This window comes from Plectropomus leopardus, chromosome 22 (assembly GCF_026936395.1).
Source record: "Plectropomus leopardus strain MGB_pleo_1.0 chromosome 22, ASM2693639v1, whole genome shotgun sequence".
Lineage (NCBI taxonomy): Eukaryota > Metazoa > Chordata > Actinopteri > Perciformes > Serranidae > Plectropomus > Plectropomus leopardus.
The window spans coordinates 8,389,361-8,408,289 of record NC_142197.1 but is presented as its reverse complement, the minus strand read 5'-3'; the positions used below and the strand labels follow the sequence as shown (position 1 = coordinate 8,408,289).

The following is an 18,929-nucleotide window of genomic DNA, read 5'->3' as shown; positions in this document are numbered from 1 at the left end:
AACTGTCTGTGTACCCTTCCGACACGACAATAATATAGAAAAACAAACAGAGTTTATGTTGTGAAAAATGTGTTTAATGAAAAATTTTGTTCACCTGGGATTTACATTTCAAACAAACAATTCTTGATGACCTAAACATAATTTTTACTTCGCTGTTGCAAAAGTCTAAGTGGAAATGATATTTCATAATGATGTCAGAGTGCTTTACTCAAAAGTTGAAGGATGCAGCAGTACCAAACACTCCTTGTCCACACTTTATAGTAAAGTTGGTATTGTTGAGAAGACATGTAGTTGTGGACACATTGCTCTCATGATCAGAAGTTATTGTATTTGATAAAGCTAAATATCTAATCTCTTTTTCTCTAATTAAACCACTTATATGTTCTCCATTATTCACTTAAAGATCTGATTCCTGAGGCTGTATAGCGTCCACAGACTGTGCTGCTTCTCCTTCCTCGCTGTGTTTCTCCATGTGTTTCTTCAGCTTGGCCTTTGACGTGAACGTTTTCTGACACCGCTCGCAGTACGGCTTCAGCGGCTTCATCCCCGAGTGGCTGCGCTTGTGTCGCGCCAGCTCCGACGAGCTCTTGAACTTGAGCTCGCAGACGTTGCAGGGGTACGGCCGCTCCCCCGTGTGGATACGCCGGTGCAGCTGAGCCTCGCTGAGGGTGAGAAACGACTTCTCACAGTGTCCACAGGGGAACGGCCTCTCTCCTGTGTGGATGAGATTGTGTCTGGTCAGAGCGTATGGTTTGGTGAAGCCCTTCCCACAGTAGGCGCAGGAGTACGGGCGGGCGCCGGTGTGGGAAACGATATGTTCCTGCTGGGTTTTCTTGCTTTTGAAGCGTTTGTCACACTGCGGGCAGGAGTAGGGCCTGTCGTCCATGTGTGACCGGTGATGTTTTGAAAGCTCCCCCTGCGATAGAAATCCCTTCCCGCACTGAGAGCAGAGGAAAGGTTTCTCGCCGGTGTGCATCCGCTCGTGTCTGGCCAGCACAGACACCAGCGTGAACCTCTTGGGGCAGTGGGAGCACTGGAAAGGCCGCTCTCCTGTGTGAACGCGAAGGTGTTTCATGAGCATGAAGCGCAGCGAGAAGCGTTTGTTGCACTGGTTACACTGGTACGGTCGCTCCCCAGTGTGAGAGGACATGTGCCTCTTTACGTCAGACCTCCGTGTGTACGTCTTCTCACAATGCGGACACTTGAACTGACTCTTCACTTGATGGATCTGCCGATGCTGAGAACGCGCAAGCAAGGTGTCGAAGCCTTCGCCGCACTTCTGACAGATGTAGCGTTTGGTGATGACGTGAGACTTCCTGTGCTCGAGCAGCTCAGAGGAAGTGGCAAAGCTGAGGCTGCAGATGGAGCAGATCTGAGGCATCTGGCTCTCCTGGGAATGAGACTTCTTGTGGTGGACGGTCAGCGCGCGGAGGTTGGCGAAGGAGCTCCCGCATAGCTTGCAGGAGAAAGAAATGGCCACGCCGTGATGTTTACTCTCGTGTTTGGCCAGATCCCACGAGTGCTGGAACGTTCGGTCACACTGCGAGCAAAGAAACGGTCTCTCTCCGGTGTGAGTGAGCTGGTGTCTCCTCACGTCTGACGACCGAGTGAACGTCTTGCCGCATGTTTCACACGTGAGGGCCTTCTGTCTGCTTTGGGAAACATTTACTTTGCTTTGATTGTCCGTCTGCTCTGCTTTACTCCCGCCTGTGCTCCCTGTGGGTAAAAGTTTGATGGATGTAAATATTTCATCCGTGCTGGAAGGAGACGGTGTAAATTTGGCTCCTGAGAGAGTCCTGTACACTTCAGAGCGAACACTCTGCATGTGGAAGTGGGGCGGGCTGTTCTTGTCCGAGTTGTGGAAGGGACACTGTGAGCAGGTGAAAATGATGGACGTCATCTCATCTGAATCATCTGCAATTAAAAAAACACAAACGTAATTGTGCGTTAACTTTGTGGATTTTATTTTAAAAGGTGCATGACATTTCTCTTGTTCATATAAAAATATTACCTTTGTCGATTCCTTTGATGGCTATAACTGTGGGGGCGACTGATACATCAGCTCTGCTCCTGGTGAGATAAAAATATTGAATCTTTAAATGTAGATATGACAGTTTTGGAAATAATTGCAAATACTGTGTAAATTTTGTTGAATAATTTTGTTTTGGGGAAATGGAATGATGTCTACAGGTTGTTTCTCGTCAGATGACATGAGGTGCATGTCGCTGTGTTTTGAATTGAGTTTATCTCAGGGCGTCGTCATCGCTACCTGAGAAATAGGCACTTGGGCAGCTATGATCATCATCGCCTTTGCTTTTGAGCGCATTTACATTGACAACAATGGACTTTAGGGTGCAAAAAATGCGGCATGTCTATTGGCCGTTATTCCTAAATAATTCTTTTTTTAATGGAAAACTGACAAATATCTTCAGACCCCAAAGAGCACGACTGAAAATTGACGTCATTCAAAACACAAAACAGCAAAAGTTTTCAGAAATTAATTTACCAACAAAAGGGAAAAAAGGTCCATCTGCAGGTTTAGATGATTAAAAATATACTGCAAAAAAGATAGAAATAAAAGATTTCCAGTATTACTTTCGTACATTTTAAGTTCCTCACTACTTTCTTTGGACGGCCTCTGGATTTTACAGGTCTCCTGCCAGCTGGGTGACGTTTTTGTTTGTAGACGGGTGGATCGGCGCAAATTCTCTGAACTGGGGGACTGTTGTGCTTCAGAGACTGGAGCTTCACTGGGAACACCGGTCATTTCCTCATGGGCAGAAAAGGATTCATGGTCGTCCTCCAGGTCTGTGCAAGAGTTCATGTTGCTCTCTGTGCCTCCAGCCTGGACGCTCTCCTTCACCTCCTCAACATCTTCTCTTTTCTTGTCAGTTTGCTCACTTGTTTCGTGTCCTTTGCGTGTTTGTGCTTCATCTGGCGTATTTCCTGGCTCATCATTAAGGGATGAATCGTTACTCTTTCCTGTCTGTGCATCTTGACCGAGGCTCTCCTTTCTTAGTGCGAACGTTTTCGTCAGAGTCTCCAGAGCTTTTGCCACATCCACACTTTCACTTGTTTCTTCTGCTCTCAAGCTGGTCGCCTCCTCGCTGCCGGCGTTGTCTGCGCTCACAGCCACAATCTCTTCTTCATAGAAATCAGTTTGAACCTGAACTTCAGACGACTCGACCATTTCTTCGTGTACTTCAGACGCTCCAACTTCCACCTCTGTGTACACGGCCACAACACTGTACTGGTCCGTCCCAACGAAAGTGACGGGGTTTAGCACATTAGCATAGTTGTGGATTGATTCCAGTCCGACAGAGATGTTTGTCTTTTGCGAGGGAGGAATGGATAAAGCGGACATGATGCAGCTGCCGATAGTGGATGAAGGACCATCTATAAGAGAAGAAAATAAGAAGTCACTGGCTGAAAAACTCTACTCCTATGGCACATTTTGGAAACACCTTGAGGTAATTAAATGCAGTGGTAAAGATTACTTTTATTTCATTTTTCATTATTGTTATTAAATATTTGTCCCATCACATAGTATATAAAACATCAGAAAATACTGTCATATTTTCCCAGAACCAAGGTGACATCCACAGTCAAAAACAGTCAAAAACTCACAAATATTTAATTTACAACAATATATAGGGCTGGAAATGTGCACCAGTCTCCAGATTTGATGAAATTTGGATTAAGAAACTCAATATCTATTGGATTCTATCTATCAGATAAATACCAAAGCTTAATAATTATAAAAATGCTTCTCGGGATTAATTTTTTGGAACTTCAGTCTATTAATTTCACAAAACAGCAACACAGGTCAATATAAAATGGCTTAATGTACCATCTATAAGTGAAATTGTGAACACATTTCCCTGTTATAGAATTGTGGGTCAAAACTGGCAGACAAATATATTAAACTTTAAAATGTATAAGAAGTGTTAAGACAGCTTTTTTTTTTTCAAAATTACACATCTTCACTGAGAAAACAGATACAAATATTAATTTTCAAATGTTGAGACTTAATATTGGAATATACTAGAGTTAATATGTTTTTGCTTTTTCATTGTTTTTCTTTTTTAAATGTTACCATGTTTGATATTTATGCTTGCTATCTTAGCTTAAAAGACTGTAACATAATTCCAGCTCTACTCACATGGCATTTTCAGCAGTCCTAAACTTTTGTAGTGCTCGAAGATTAAGCTCAGCTCCTCAGATGAGAACTGAACACATTCCTCCAACACAGAAGGAGTGGAGCCAAACCAGGCAGTAGTCTGTAATCACAGTTCGTGGTAAATTTGGCATGTTTTGCAGAAGAAAAACACCCTGAGACATATGTATGGACTGAGTCCATGAATACCTGTTTCAGGTCTGGTACTGGCAGCAGCTTTTCCAGTTTTGAAAGCAGCTCCCACAATAAGACATGCAAAGCAGCATCGTACTGTGGCCCATATTCCACTGGGAACACCTCCTGTAAAAGTTAATTTAATGTCACTTACAGGACAACTAAATGAATTTATTATGAGAATGATCCAGATAAGAAATTATTTAAAATCTGTCTGACCTGGAAGAAATATGCTCTTTCAACAGGATCCTTCAGCAGGCTCTGAACAAGTGCGATAAAAGTGGACTCTGTTGTTTTCACCTCTGTGTCCCTGTACTGTCCCAGAAAGGATTCATGTCACTTAAAGATTAGAGTTATTTGTTTTCCAAAAAAGCACATCTGCACTTTACTTACATCTGTGTTTGCAGAGGATATTGGGAGTCTATCCAAATAGCTCTGGATCACCTGAGCATCAACAGAACCCCGAGTCGAGCCTTTGCAAAGCTCCAGAATCAACTGAAACATTAACAAACTGTTACTGCAAAATCATTAAAGCAAAAATTAACAAAATGATACTACACACAACGTCTGCTCACCCTTGCTCTTAGACCCAGGATGAGCTGGGCTCTCTGTCTGTGGTTGATCAGTCCAGGGACTGCCTCTGTCACCATGAACACAAACTCCTGCACCTTCTCATATTTCATCACATCTTTCTGCTTTGTCAGCTGCCACATAGCAGCAGACAGGAGCTGCAGAGGAGGCACCAGGAGGCGAAGAGATGCAAGAGACAGGCTTGGGTCTGGGGCATGAAAAGTGCAATGTGAGAGCTGGTCTGTTGAGGGCATCAATGAGCTTTTAGTTCAAGAGAGCACTTGCATGCAAACTGTTTGGCACTCCTTTAAATGCAATTACAGATTACTAATCCACTTTAAATTTGCTTTTTCACAGTGGAAATATATTTAAGGTACTTGTTTGCTAAAGCAAAGCAATGGCAAGGTTACTGAATTTTCTATATCTTAGTATAACTATCAATTGAGAACCTTCCTTTAGCTTATGAACCCGTATAAATCCTGGATAAACCTTTTATTAAAGGGTGTTTTACACGTGCAACCAGGTAAAGTATCTGTATCCGTGCTGTAGACCTCGTCACAATTAGTTGTATTACTTGACATATTTTTTTTCAAATGTTACTGTGACGGGTTAATTTATAATGCAATAGCTTCAGACTAACAGCTTCTGACTGTAATACTTCTTTTAAATAGACGGGTCCCGCTAACTGTCTGACTGACATAAACATAGCCTGCTATAAAATACAGCGGGAAAACATATTAATATACATACCTTTTGTTGTCTCAGTTGACCCGACAACCTCCATCGGTGCAACGTGTCTCCGGTAACGCTGAGAAATGGATGTAAAACAATGTTTATTGATTTGTGTTTTTAGCTAACATGCGCTGTTAGTACGCAAACACCCGCTTCCTCAACTCTCCTGCGCTTCCTCTTTCAAAATAAAAGTCTCGCAACTCAGCTGTCTTCTCATGTTCCTATTTCTCTGCTCCTATCTGACAATTCAACAGTAGGACATATCATTTAATGTGTGTTTAACTTAATAGTTGTACAGCTTGGATGGATTGATTTGTAATTTACTTACATAAAGCAAAATAAAATAAAATATAATGTGACAAAACAACCCAAACTCAAAGTTCATATACTAGCTTTTTCCACAGGCTTTAAAAAAAACAAAAACAAAAGTCTTTATCAGCAGATGGAATAGTAGAAAGCTCTGATTAAAAAAAAATAATAATTAGTGAACCTTCAGTCAAGGTTGAGCTTTGAAGTAAAAAAAAAAGTGTGTAAGTATAAAGCAAAAAAGTACAAAAAAAAAAGATACAGTTATATAAACAAGGATTATCTAACAGGCAGATACATCAGGTTTGGTAAGTCGGTCGCAGTGTAAGCAATAATTGATTTACAAAAACTTCTTTCAACTTTAACCTAAAACATAAGTTACATCCAGGTTTTAACATATCTTCTGATATAATGAATCTAACTAATTCAGAAATGTCTGGAAATAGTATTTTGTGCAATGGGGTGCGTGTACAGATAAATGTCTCATATGTGAATAACAGAAACCTAATTATTACGGCACGCGTTGTTTTAACACACAATGAAATGTGTTGTTTTATAAGATTTTTACAACCAGAAATTGTCAAATTAAGTCATAATCGGATGTTGTTGTTTGCCGCAGACAGGAAATGAAGCTTCAAAGTAAAAGCTTAAACCAATCATTGGCTAGACTGTGACGTCACGACTCGGTCACATGAAACGTTTCACATCAGATGATTTTTATGTTCACGTTTCTGTCTTTTTTAGTAAGAAAATCTGGCTGCTGTAACTGAAACTGCTTTATAATCTGCAAGAAGTTTAATATTTGGACATGGACGAGGACGGGCTGCCGATTGTGGGCTCTGGAGTCGATCTGACGAAGGTTAGTGTCTGAGTTAGCTTGCTAACATTAACGGTGGCTTACTAACATTAAGTTAAATATTAAGAAAATGAGAGGAAACAGGCCAAAAGCAGAGCTGCAGGACAGCTGTCATTCTGTGTAGCAAGTCAGATAATTAAAGTAAATGTGGTTTACCAACATGGTTGACCTGTAATCGAAACAGCTGACAGTTTCATTTCATTAGCCAACATCAGTGTGTGTAATAGCATTTCCTTTATCGTGTCTTTTACAGATATCCATGTTTGTAGCAATAACTGTTTATTAGAGCAGTTGTTAATGAGTAATTAGCTGCTAGTTTAAGTGTTTAGTTATTGTAAAATATCATATAAACTGGCTCAACTGTGGTGGAAATATTAAATGACTGAGGTTCGTGTTAAATTTGTTGTAAATAACCAAATATTTCCCAATATCTGCTATGTTCAAATTAAATGAATGCAAAAAAGTAAAAAATTTTACAAAATTTGGCTAACTTTTATCAGTCTCTTCCATTACATGAAATTTTCAGAAAAGAATTGAGATTTTATTCTTTTTAATTTAATTAATTTATTTTATTTAAAAAAAAAAGATTTTATTTATTTATTATCTTTAATTTCATTTTTTAAATTAAGATTTAAATAAAATTTGTATAGATTTAAATATTTATTATTTTTATGAAATCAAGAAAATGAAATAAAGAAAAAGAAAAAGAATTAAAATATTGAAAATAAATTAAAAATAAAATTAATAATTCTGTCCTGCACCCCATTAGCTTTTATTTTATCCCCTCTCCTTTCCTCTTTTTATTAACTCATATTATGCCAGAAATTATTACTGTTGTCAAATCTTGTGTGTGTGGATTTTAGTAGCCTTTGGAGGTAGAAGTTGTTGTTTTGTATGAATTACTTCATTTCCTCACTACATGACAGCCTGGTTTCCTTTTTGAAATAGTATTTTCTTGCCCTTCAGGTCCCTGCTATTCAACAAAGAAGAGTTGTTGCTTATCTCAATCAGTTTGTCGTGCACACAGTGCGGTTCCTTAACCGCTTTTCCACTGTTTGTGAAGAGGTTTGTACATCTTCTTGTGCGCTTAACAGAATATGTTGTCCTGAATAAATTCACACGACCTCTGTAACACTGAGCATAATCAAACTGTCAAACTTTGTTCCTACAGAAACTTTCAAATATATCCCTCCGCATACAGCAGATTGAAACGACCCTGTGCATCCTAGAAGCCAAGGTGAGCTCTCTGCAGTTTATGACGCTATATAAACATGTCACACCCACGCACTGATTATATATTAAATATTATGAGCAGCTGTCATCCATTCCCGGACTCGAGGACGTCACGGTAGATGGACTCAGTCGGCAACAACCAGCTCAGGCCAATGGACCCACGAACACCAGTCAGAGCCAAACAGATGGTCCACCAGCAGGGACCCTGCCTCCCTCAGAGGTGAATACACTGACATGCACACAAAAGAGTATATAGCATTTTTATTTTACAACTTCATAGCGCAGTGCTCTCCACATTCTCAAGTACATCTCAGATTAAAAACAAGCAGACAAAAAAATAAAAATCTAGCACTCAGTCTTCTAGGTCTTTTTTATTGTGAGTTAGGTGTCACGTGTACACTCCAACTTCACATAAACAAACAACAAACTCTGCAAGTCTGAAACTACGAAAAACTACCACCTACTGAAAATGCAAAATAAGAGACCACACTCGATATCCTGTGCCACCTAAACCGCTGGTTATGTCATGCTGTTTTAATAATTTGCTTATTTCATGTTGCAGCCCGCTCAGACTGCACCAGATCCTGCAACCACACCAAAAGCAGAAGCGCCTGCAGAGAACGTCATGACGGTGGCCAAGGACCCACGTTATGCCCGATACCTGAAAATGGTCCAAGTGGTAAGTCAATACCTGAGTACAGACTGTAGAGATTAAAAAAACATAACATGTGTGTTCAGTATCTTAAAACATGTTTTTTTTGTCACAGGGAGTTCCAGTTATGGCCATTAAGAATAAAATGGTCCTGGAGGGTTTGGATCCTAACCTGCTTGAGTGAGTGTTTCACTGTCGCTGTTGATGATCACTGATTAATCTTTTACTGAAATTCGCCATTAACGTTTCCTTCCCTGCTGATGACAGCACACCGGATGCCCCCGTGCCTGATGGAGGAGCGAGGAGCACGGAGGATCAGGATGTTGCTGCCACCAGCTCTGACAGCGAATCATCTTTCAGCGACTGATTTCTGTCCCCATCACCCACAAAGCTTCCTGTAACGTCCATCCGTCGCTGCTCTGAGCTTCTGCAGGCCTGCGTTGAGACAAATGAGTAGGCTGCAGTGAGCCACCAGCGAGAAGTAGGAAATGTAAGTGCCTGAAACAGGAAACTCCACCCAGAGTGATTGTAATTTCAGTGTAAAAGTGCTGAAATATTTTTTCTTTTGGTCGGTCAGTGACCGCCTTCATTTTGATACATCTAGCATTTTTGACAAATTCAGAACGAGGGAATCAATTCCCCTGTTGATTATGTTGGTTATCAAAACATGGCAGTGGCCGTTTTTCTACAGAAAGTAATTATATCCTGTCGAAGCTGTTGTTCTTCTTTTTGGTGGTCACACTACAACCACGGTCTGATGCCACACTCAAGAGCTAAAAATGTATAAAAAAAACATGTATGTTAGACATGAACACGTACATTGGTATTCTGTGTCTTCAGGCCAGGGGAGAAAAAATATAACAATAATCTTTCAGTATTGATAGACTTTAAATTATAATACCAGACTAATAGGAAGGAAAACCACATGTCGTTCAGCATTTGGTTTCCTACTTAAAAATTTAGCCGTTATTTTGAAGTAGTTTGATAAATAATCCCAGGACTATTTTGACTTGTTAACCTGTATGAGAATGCTTAGAGGAACACATCATCCCCCAAAATGAGCATTTCTGTATTAATGACCGAGCAAAACTATATCAAAACATGAGTTACATCAGCACAAACTTTCACACAACTCCCACAGTATGATTCAAGGCGTATCTGCAGTACCTCCAAAATACATCAGCCCTTTCTGACAGGATACTCAGAGCCAGACTCCATTGACAGAAACTGTGATTTTTCTGAATTGAACACAGGATCTGTTGGTCTGCCGCTGCCTTGATCAGTTAGTTAGTTTGTGTTATTGTGTGACTTTGGTGAATCTGATCTAACCGTTTAAAACACCAAAGACACACAACAACACAAACAAACTAACCCAGCGAGGCAGCGTTAGACCAGCAGCTCCTGTATTCAGCGAGGTAAAATTACTAATTTTGTCAATGGAGTTTGGTGTGAAGAGATTTTCTCGCTGGAAAGTTCTGTTTGTTTGGGAAGTCCTGACTGTACAAGTGGATAAATGAGACTTGCATTACACTGCATGAGCTGTGTATGAGTTTCTAAACAGATGTTTTGATATAGTTTTGCCGTGACTTCAATTTATCAAACATTTGTGAATTCTTCTTAAACCGCAGGCATTTTTCTGTGATTTTGGCACAACACAGGGTGAGTAATTGTTATACAAACGATTATTTGGTTTGTGAAGTAATCCTTTGAAACCGACAGTTTTTTTCTTCATCTTGGACCAGCAAGTTTGGGATTTTTAATATTTTGAACAATATCCAAACAGGAGTTTTAAATTGGTATCGCACAAGAGAATCTTGTAAAAGAGTAGCAGGTGTCTGTGTCGTTGTCAGCCACGAAACAAAAAATGGACATGGTCTTTTTTTAGAGATCAACAGTAGTTACAGGTGGAAAAACTACAGTACATTCAGTGTAAGGCCTCTGTTGCTTCCTTCTGATCATTTTAGACAATATTCCAGTGTCTTTGCACAAGATTTAAGCTTGATTAGCTGCTTGCATGGCTGACATTTTCCCATTGACATTTCTCTGAATCTTCTATTAGATTTGTAGAGTTTTATGTTTTGCCCAGGATAATTGTGCAGGAACCTCGGCTGGAATGAAGAGTAAACAAACTTGTCAGAACAGAAACGTCAATGTTTTTTTGTGTTGACGATGTCAGTTGTACCATCTTATCATTACATCCATCAGAACTTGTGACTACATGCCCACGAAAATGCAAAATAATGAAGTCAATAAGTCTTAAGCATAAAAGAAATACTCATAAGATTCCTATGAATGAATATTACACTGTGATGACTGTGAAAAAAGGAGTGTTGGGAAGTCTCGAAAGCACTTTGTGTATAAAAGCAACCAGATCTGTAATAAACATTAAAACAGTTTGCATAAAAAAACAGGGTATCTTTATTTTTCAGCTCGCCAGCTCACCATAATGTACAGTACGTTGTGTCACAAGCAAAACCGTTTCAGTACAAAGTTATTGAATGAAAAAGTAATCTCTCTTGTATTTAAAATACAGTATCTGTAGTGGACAAGTTAATAATCTGTGTACATGTGAACCACCGTTACAGCACAGGATTTTCTCTCTGGAGTATTGTAAGTTCGTCCCGTCTACTGATCACCAGTTACAGACAAGATCTATGAAGGAATGCTCCAAAAGTACTAGCTGATAAAACGTATCAGCCGATACTCATTTGGCCGATATCAACACTAAACAATTTTCAGCATGTGAGAAGAATTAAAAACACCTCAAGCAGCCTGACAGTATTTCGGATTTTCTACTTTCCCATGTGTTAAGTCCATTTTATCTATTAACCACAAGTGTTTCTGCTTTTTTCAGTGTTGTTACTGAAGCAAGAGTCACACAGGAGATCTGCAAGCTGTATTAAAAGCTTCCTGTAATTTTATTGTGCAACATTTCAATCTAACAGAAATCTTTGTTGCACAATAAAAACATTCCCAGAGCTTGTAATACACATGCAGATCGTTCTGTTTCTTGCCATAGTTTGATTTTTTTGATCCAGCACCTGTAAAAGTTTTTTTTTTTTTTTTTTTTTTTTTTGGATGTGCGTACCTCCACTCCAAACCATTAAAAAGAAATTATAGTATTGGAAGTAAGCGCAAAAGCTGTGGATAGTCTATCAAAATGTAATAGGTTAGAAGTTTATACTTCATAATAGAAAATTAAAATATATTTTTGTTACCAAAAATGATTGTATTTTTCAGTCTTTGAAACATTTTATGTTTGAAATGCTGGAAACTTTTTGTCTTTTCTTTTTGGCCCATGAAAATCCTACAAATTATAGACAGCTTAATTATCTGCCTGAAAGCACACCAAAAAGCTGTACTTGGAAGTTCACTCCAAAAATCAAAATTTCATGTTTTTCCTCTTAGCTGTAGTGTTGTTTGCCAATTTAGATTGTTTTGGTATGAGTTGTCACGTGCTGGAGATATCATCCGTAGTCTTCTCTCTAATAAAATGGAAGAAGATGTCACTTGCCAAAAAAGAAAATTTGAAGAAAACAAAAAAAAACAACAGAAATCATAACCCAGTAACTTCAAATTATCCACAGACCATGTCTAAAACTCACACCAAAACAATCTAAATTGATAAATAGCACTACAGATAAGAGGAAAAAATACGGATTTTTGATTTTAGAGTGAACTGTCCCTTTAATTCGAATTAGCTGTAATTCCTGTTTTATTACATTATTACATTTGATTTGGCATTTGTAGAGAACAAACTAATTATGTAGCCTAATGCCCATTGCATAAGCTGTCTACAGGCTGCAGACACATGCAAAATCTCATTTATGGCTGCACTGTAGAACAATACAGCGGTATGAGTTTAAACCATCGAGCACTTGAGCAGAATACAGTACCTACCAAACTAAAACTGAACCGGAGCATTCATAGAAAGAGGTTTTTCTTCCTGATTTGTTGTTACAACAGTCCAGCAATCCAAGGAATTAAGGAAATGTTACAAATTTAAAAAACTGGTCACTTACATACAACATCAGAGCCACTATTTTCCCACCAAACACGAGTACCACCATGTTCCCACGGGTGAGCTTGTTATTAGTTTTGAGTCTCATTTAACCACGTGTCGCTATCATGTGTTCACTGTGTGATGAACTTCTCTTATTACTGGTCACAGGTCTGATGGGATGAGTCACGCTGGTGTGGCAACATCAAGAGCAAAGTGCAAAGTGTCGTTTGAACACAGGAAGCAGTTACATACACGTAAAAAAAAAATATTTTGTATAAAAAGTATAAAGATACAGGCAGGCTGTGATCAGTTTTTTCTTCCATAACATCACGACTGAAAAAGTATAAATTACAATGTACCTACTGTACTCTACCAACAAATTCAGTCAAATCCTATAAAAGCCTGGCAGTGTAAAATGTACAAAATGTATGTGCATGAAAGCTTTTAAAAAAACAAATGCAGCACATTTTTAAACACTAAAATACTGATATTCATACAGCATACGGTGTCAGTTTCAGACTCATCACGACTACTCCACATTCTCAGTTTTCACTCGTAAGGTAAACAGCTGCGGAGAATAAAAAGGGAGAGAAATAAGATCCCATTCCAGCAGTAATTAAAAAAAAGATCTGTTTGATCGTGTTATACTCACTTTGAAGTCGTCGATGTACGTGAGGAAGAAGCAGATGAAGCTGAAGGCAACGATCCACTCACACACAGCGCTGGCGACATGGAAGGGATATTCCTGACAGAGAGGCACAAACATTAATACACATTCAACATTAAAACGTATTAATCTGTTATCTATATAGCTGCTGGTTATTTGTCTAATGTTTCAGCTTTAACGAGGAAATAGATTTTTACTGGAACTTACTATGATCTAAATGTTGATTGCACAATGTAATGGTTATAGAATTACCATTTCTGTTTATACTGGCTCCCAAAAAGCAATACTTTCATTATGCAATGATCTCATATGATCTCCTGGGAAAATGAAGACTCGACTTAATGCATAAAGGAAGTGTGTCAACCCCTGTGCAACCAAAACAAGAAAAACACAGCGCTATTGTTTCCCCGATAGCTATCAATATTTAATCTCAGTCACCAAAGGGTATTAATGGAAGTTCTGTGCAGTTACTGTCTGCCAGGAGCATTATCGGTGGAGGGTAAAACAACCAAAGTACATAATTGTTCCAAAAGTTTTCTCCCTGAAAACCCATTTGCTTCTTAAAGGGTTCTCTGTCAAACTAAAGGTTCCCTTTTTTGAAGAAAGTCTCCTTTAAGTTATTTTTTTGTAAGACTGAGGAAGCCTTTGTAAATCCAATCTAGAGCATTTAGGCTTCAAAAATCCTGAAATTGGTGTTCATTTGTGAAGATTATCTTGCTGAACAAAGCATGTCAGTATCAAAAACGTTTATTTGCCACAGAGCTTATTTTCTACCATAATCCAAAATCCAATGGAAAAATCCCATAGGCTTTTTGGTGAGGGGGCTGCGAACAGCGTTGTTAGCTTCTCAGTAGTCCTACAGAAAAACACCATCTCTGGGCCACTCTATGGTTCTAGTAAGCATGTTTTTTTTATTAACTATTTATTACCTTATTATATCAGGGTGTAACCATGAAAACTACCTGGCAAAGGAAAAAGAGCTCCGTTGGCAAGTAGAAAGCGATCTAATTGTTTTGCAACATTGCCAACATTAAAACCACTTGCAAAATATAGGGGGGTAAAAATTGAAAAGTTGTCTGTTTCCACTTTAAATGACACACATAGTAACAAACAACAGCCTACCTTGTCTGTCGTGTCCCTGTGCAGTTCAGTTTGTTTCACAAAGAACGCACAGATGACAGCTGAATCATCCGTTGAGGATATTTCCAATTAACAACGGTTGTCCCTTGTAAATGTATTAGAAATATTGCATCATGTGTATTTAATGGTAATGACCGATGATAATATCGACAAGAGAATAATGTTGCAACCACAAAGCGAAGCTCATGTTTAAATGCATGTCATGCTGATTAGAATAGAGCATCAAGAACTAAACAGACAGACTTTCTATGTATTTTGACAGGATTAGACCACTGTAAAAGGATACTGGGGAAAAATGCCACAACAGCAAGGATGGCGATACCCAAACGTGTTCGACACACACACATCGAAGACCCAAATGGATAGGCACGAAATGATATGACAGACTGGAGGATTATGTATAAGACCCCAGAGATAAAGAACAGCAGAGCTCCGATATCATGAACGACTGTCACTGTTATTTCCTGAAATCAAACCATAAAAACAAGATTACATTGTCCAACACTAGATTATCTTCATGTGATTTGAATGTACACCACATGTGGCAAGGCATACCTGGAACGACGCAACAACGCACATGCCGAAACACGAGAGCAACCCAAGCACAAGAGCAGTTTTATTGAGACGCGGGCTCACCACACTTGTGTCCGCGCTCAGCTTATCCACATACTTGTACCTGGCGTATATGGTGCATATTCCTGTGTAAAGGTGAAAATGTTCATTTACCGCAGAGGTTTGTGAATTTATGACTCACTAAAAAAGAAAAACATCCTCTTGCATCCCGTCAAATAAGTTTTGTTTTCATTTTCTTAAAAAAGAGGAAATGTGACTAATATCTTTGGGAGGCTTTGTTCCTCCCTCGGGAAAGCCCATTTTTGCCTAAAAGACTTTACAGAGGTCACACTGCAGATGTTCATACTGATGGGAGTGAAAATACCTGCACATAGAAGCAGATTTCTGGGGGGAGTGCAGGGGACACATCACTGTCAATATTTAAAACATGCTGATAAAATAGGAAAGTGGCAGTGGACTTCTGACAAAACTAAGACATTTACAGCATAAATTCATGCAGAAACAAATTTGTACATACAAGTTCACCAGAATGTAGGAAGTTAAATGTTTGATGCTCAAAAATTTCTGGCAGAGCACCCTAAACCCCTGTTTCATATGTGTCTATGGATGGATCACTAAATGGGTCTAATGGGCCCAAAGTGTCAGAGGGCGCAGCCTTCATTTGCAAAATGTTACTTTTAACAATTCACAACAACCAATAAAGACGAGACTGAAAATATTTAGAAAGAGACACAAAAGACCACAAAGAGATGCAAAGGAAGTGCAATGAGACACAAAATAGAAAATTACAAATAAGTGCCAGAGAAACCCAAAAAGACACAAAATTATAGACACACACAGCTAATGACCAAACTTACCTCAAAGAGACCTAAATGACTACAAAAAGAACCAAAATAAGTACAAGGAGACACAAACCGACTTAAAAAGACATAAAATTAATCTCAAAGAGACACAAAACCACCATAAAAAGGGGTGTGACATCAAAAAGTGAAATAAAAATGATCCGACATAGGCCAAATTTACCTCAAGAGAGCTAAATGACTACAAAAAGAAATAAAAAAAAAACACAACAAGACACAAAATTGTTACAAAAGACACAAAATAATCCAAATTGACTACAAGGTGACAGAGAAACAACTAAAAAACACATAAGACTAAACTCAAAGAGACAATAAACTCTGTCTGTGTGTCTTGTTCCTTTGTAGGAGCAGCGTTGGGCCTTTTGCATATCTGTGGCCAGGGGCCCATTGTCTCATAATCTGCTCATATATGTATCTCCCCCCAAAATTTGGAAATGCGCCCCTTTACCTGCACATGCAGAAATGAAGGTCATCAGGCCAAAAATGCAGCTCTCAGGGGGGTTTGCACCTGTGTCACTGAAAAGGGAAAAGACAGACCTGCATTTTAACATGCATGCAACTTACTTCCCGTTATTTGGCACCATATGCATATATGTGTGTATATTATTATATTTCAAGCTTTAAGATGAAATAAACTTTAAACTTGAAAGGGAGAAGTGAAAAAAAAAACAGCACGAAATAACAGATGTGTACGTGCAGCTGGAGTTTGAGTAGCAGCCAAGCTGACGCAAGGAAAACGAAACTAAACTTAGAGTCTCAGAAATCACAGAAATAAAACATCGACGTGCATTTTCCGAACCTCGGATTTGACTTGATCATTTTCTAAAAAACACGTAAATGAATAAAACTCACCTTATGTATGGAAAAATAATGTCGACATCCCGTCTGTAAATCGCAATAATGTAGGACACAATAAAAGTGCTGGAGGACCAGATGACCAAAAACACTGGTAGGAAGCATAATCCCTGCATGAACCAAAACATCTCAGAGAGGTTGAACGCGAAACTTGCAGAAAACACTTCGAGAGTAAAATGATACTAAATAATAGAAAAGACGCGTTTTATAGCTGTCCCAGGATCAGTGTGTTGCGGTGAGGTCTGATGAAGTTACCGACAGTCACATGGTGCTGTGTGAACAAGAATGGGCTTTGCCAACGAGCAGATATACAGTATACAGTAACCTCTTCCCCTTAAATGACTCTGTGGGCCGGCCTACGCAAATTCAGCCTCCCGTTATGATCATCTTCCTTCATCCGTCTTTTCTTACGCTCCCACAGTAGAATAGCCTGTTTCTTTTCCCTACAAGCGTGTCACTGCCAGTAATCAGGGAAGTGCTCAGATCCTCTTGTGAAGTAAGAGATGCAGAAACATTTCAAATAACAAAAGTAATTGCACATAATGTCTATATTGCACATAAATATCTATATCATAATTTACTATGTTGGTGGGATTTTTGGAGCTGCCCTCAGACTTTTTGGTTCTGGTGCATTAAATGCATAGGCGAATTATGAGACAATGGGCCCCTGGGGAAACAATATGCACAAGGTCCCACCACCTTTAGGAGCAAGATAAACAGACTTTGTATTAATTTTGAAGCTTTTTTTTGGCTCTGTGAGCTCATTTTGTGTGTCTTTGATGTAATTCTGTGTCTCTTTAGTCATTTTTGTGTCTCTTTGAAGACGTGTCTTATTTTGGTGGTTCTGTGTCTCTTTGAGGTAATTTTGTGTATTTTTTGCTCATTTTGCATATTTGTGTACAGTTGTCTCTGAGATAATTTTTTTTGTCTTTTTTCGTTGAGTCTCTTTTTGGTAATTTTGTGTCTTTTTGGTAATTTTGTGTGAGTTTGTTGTCATTTTATTTCTCTTTAAAGTAATTTTGTGTCTTTTTTTGGTCATTTTGAATAATATTTGAAAAGAAAAATCCTGTTTTTTTTCAACATAAGCAAGTATAGCTACAAGTACACTGTATAGGCTACTATAAGAATATAAAGTAAATAAAAGTCTCTACTGTCCACATAAATTACACATGAAGTGCAACATAAATGATTAACACTAATACAGTCTATTTTTGATTCTTTAAGCACAAAACTGTAATACTTCTGTGCATTTACTAAAATAAGATTTTGAATGTATGACTTTTGATTAGTTGAGTGTTTGTTCTACATTATGGCATTGAGACTTGATATGTTTACTGTTATTTCCCACATCACTGCTCTCTGGTGGTGGAGGTGATTTTGGAGGCGGTTGGTTTGTCCCAGATTTTTAGCATCTGGCTGGGATCCTGAGGACGGGTTCACCTGGGGACAACGTTGTAATGTTATCCGAGAAGCAAACCCTCCCAGGTTGTCATGAATAAAGATGATTCATGGATGCAGTTGGACAACATTGCTGTTCGAGGATGCCTGTCTCTGTGTTTACTTTCAGACTCAGAGATAAGTGTTTAAAATTATCCACGTGAAAATCATTGCTATTTGGAAAGCTGTAGGAGGGTACACAGCTTAGCCCCATAGATTGTGTTTTATGTGAATAATCATTTCCCAGAATCTCAACAACCAAAGTGTTGCGTACAAAGTAAGCATGACTCATAGAATTTCATAGTCACATTTACAGAAAATATGTTTTAACCCTTTGAAATCTGGACAAATTGGTTTGATTTCTTTCAAAAAGCTTAAGAGTATTCTTTGTTTTGTTTTATGACATAAAACACATCAGTAAATGAGTCTTTAAGCTCAAAACTTTGCACAACTTTTTTTATATTTCAGGAAAGCCAAGTGACACAGAATCCAAGTGCAGCCAGTTTAGAGCCTCGGTTGTTGATGCAGTTATTGAAGCTCGCCAGTGCCTGATTTGGCAACAATCTGAAGGAATTGTTGGTTGAAAAGGCCTTTTCTATGACTCGGTTATCCCAGGGAACCCCTAAACTCCAGAGAGAGGAAGGCAACAGAAAAGAAAAACGCAAGCTGTCTGGTCTCGAGAGAAAATGACTTT

At 38.8% G+C, this 18,929-nt stretch overlaps 3 protein-coding genes across 3 annotated transcripts; 1 reads left to right on the top strand and 2 right to left on the bottom strand.

Annotated features, from left to right (window-relative positions):
• Positions 1 to 52: 52 nt before the first annotated feature.
• On the bottom strand, positions 53 to 5,849 carry LOC121961080 (uncharacterized). Its single transcript, XM_042510931.2, has 9 exons — positions 5,672 to 5,849; positions 4,927 to 5,129; positions 4,745 to 4,846; positions 4,571 to 4,666; positions 4,367 to 4,477; positions 4,163 to 4,280; positions 2,604 to 3,396; positions 2,012 to 2,070; positions 53 to 1,914 (listed from the first exon to the last, which is right to left on the bottom strand). Exons 1-9 carry the CDS (start codon positions 5,703 to 5,705, stop codon positions 398 to 400), a joined length of 3,033 nt encoding a protein of 1,010 aa, XP_042366865.2. The 5' UTR covers positions 5,706 to 5,849; the 3' UTR covers positions 53 to 397.
• On the top strand, positions 5,222 to 11,108 carry washc3 (WASH complex subunit 3). Its single transcript, XM_042511428.2, has 8 exons — positions 5,222 to 5,444; positions 6,704 to 6,818; positions 7,782 to 7,880; positions 7,987 to 8,052; positions 8,131 to 8,268; positions 8,611 to 8,727; positions 8,816 to 8,880; positions 8,968 to 11,108. The coding sequence occupies exons 2-8, from the start codon at positions 6,768 to 6,770 to the stop codon at positions 9,065 to 9,067; spliced, it is 636 nt and encodes a 211-aa protein (XP_042367362.1). The 5' UTR covers positions 5,222 to 5,444; positions 6,704 to 6,767; the 3' UTR covers positions 9,068 to 11,108.
• On the bottom strand, positions 11,095 to 17,186 carry dram1 (DNA-damage regulated autophagy modulator 1). Its single transcript, XM_042511245.2, has 7 exons — positions 16,796 to 17,186; positions 16,392 to 16,459; positions 15,066 to 15,208; positions 14,797 to 14,974; positions 14,493 to 14,551; positions 13,356 to 13,448; positions 11,095 to 13,271 (listed from the first exon to the last, which is right to left on the bottom strand). The coding sequence occupies exons 1-7, from the start codon at positions 16,924 to 16,926 to the stop codon at positions 13,233 to 13,235; spliced, it is 711 nt and encodes a 236-aa protein (XP_042367179.1). The 5' UTR covers positions 16,927 to 17,186; the 3' UTR covers positions 11,095 to 13,232.
• Positions 17,187 to 18,929: the final 1,743 nt, after the last annotated feature.

Coding starts and splice junctions, on each gene's coding strand:
- dram1 (XM_042511245.2), bottom strand. CDS start 16,926: ATGTTTTGGTTCATGCAGGGATTATGCTTCCTACCAGTGTTTTTGGTC. Junction 14,552..14,796: donor TGTTGTGGCATTTTTCCCCA/GTATCCTTTTAC, acceptor CGGATGATTCAG/CTGTCATCTGTGCGTTCTTT. Junction 13,272..13,355: donor CGTACATCGACGACTTCAAA/GTGAGTATAACA, acceptor TATTCTCCGCAG/CTGTTTACCTTACGAGTGAA.
- washc3 (XM_042511428.2), top strand. CDS start 6,768: ATGGACGAGGACGGGCTGCCGATTGTGGGCTCTGGAGTCGATCTGACG. Junction 7,881..7,986: donor TTTCCACTGTTTGTGAAGAG/GTTTGTACATCT, acceptor TTGTTCCTACAG/AAACTTTCAAATATATCCCT. Junction 8,728..8,815: donor ACCTGAAAATGGTCCAAGTG/GTAAGTCAATAC, acceptor TTTTTGTCACAG/GGAGTTCCAGTTATGGCCAT.
- LOC121961080 (XM_042510931.2), bottom strand. CDS start 5,705: ATGGAGGTTGTCGGGTCAACTGAGACAACAAAAG. Junction 4,667..4,744: donor TATCCTCTGCAAACACAGAT/GTAAGTAAAGTG, acceptor TTTCTGGGACAG/TACAGGGACACAGAGGTGAA. Junction 4,478..4,570: donor AAAGAGCATATTTCTTCCAG/GTCAGACAGATT, acceptor TAACTTTTACAG/GAGGTGTTCCCAGTGGAATA.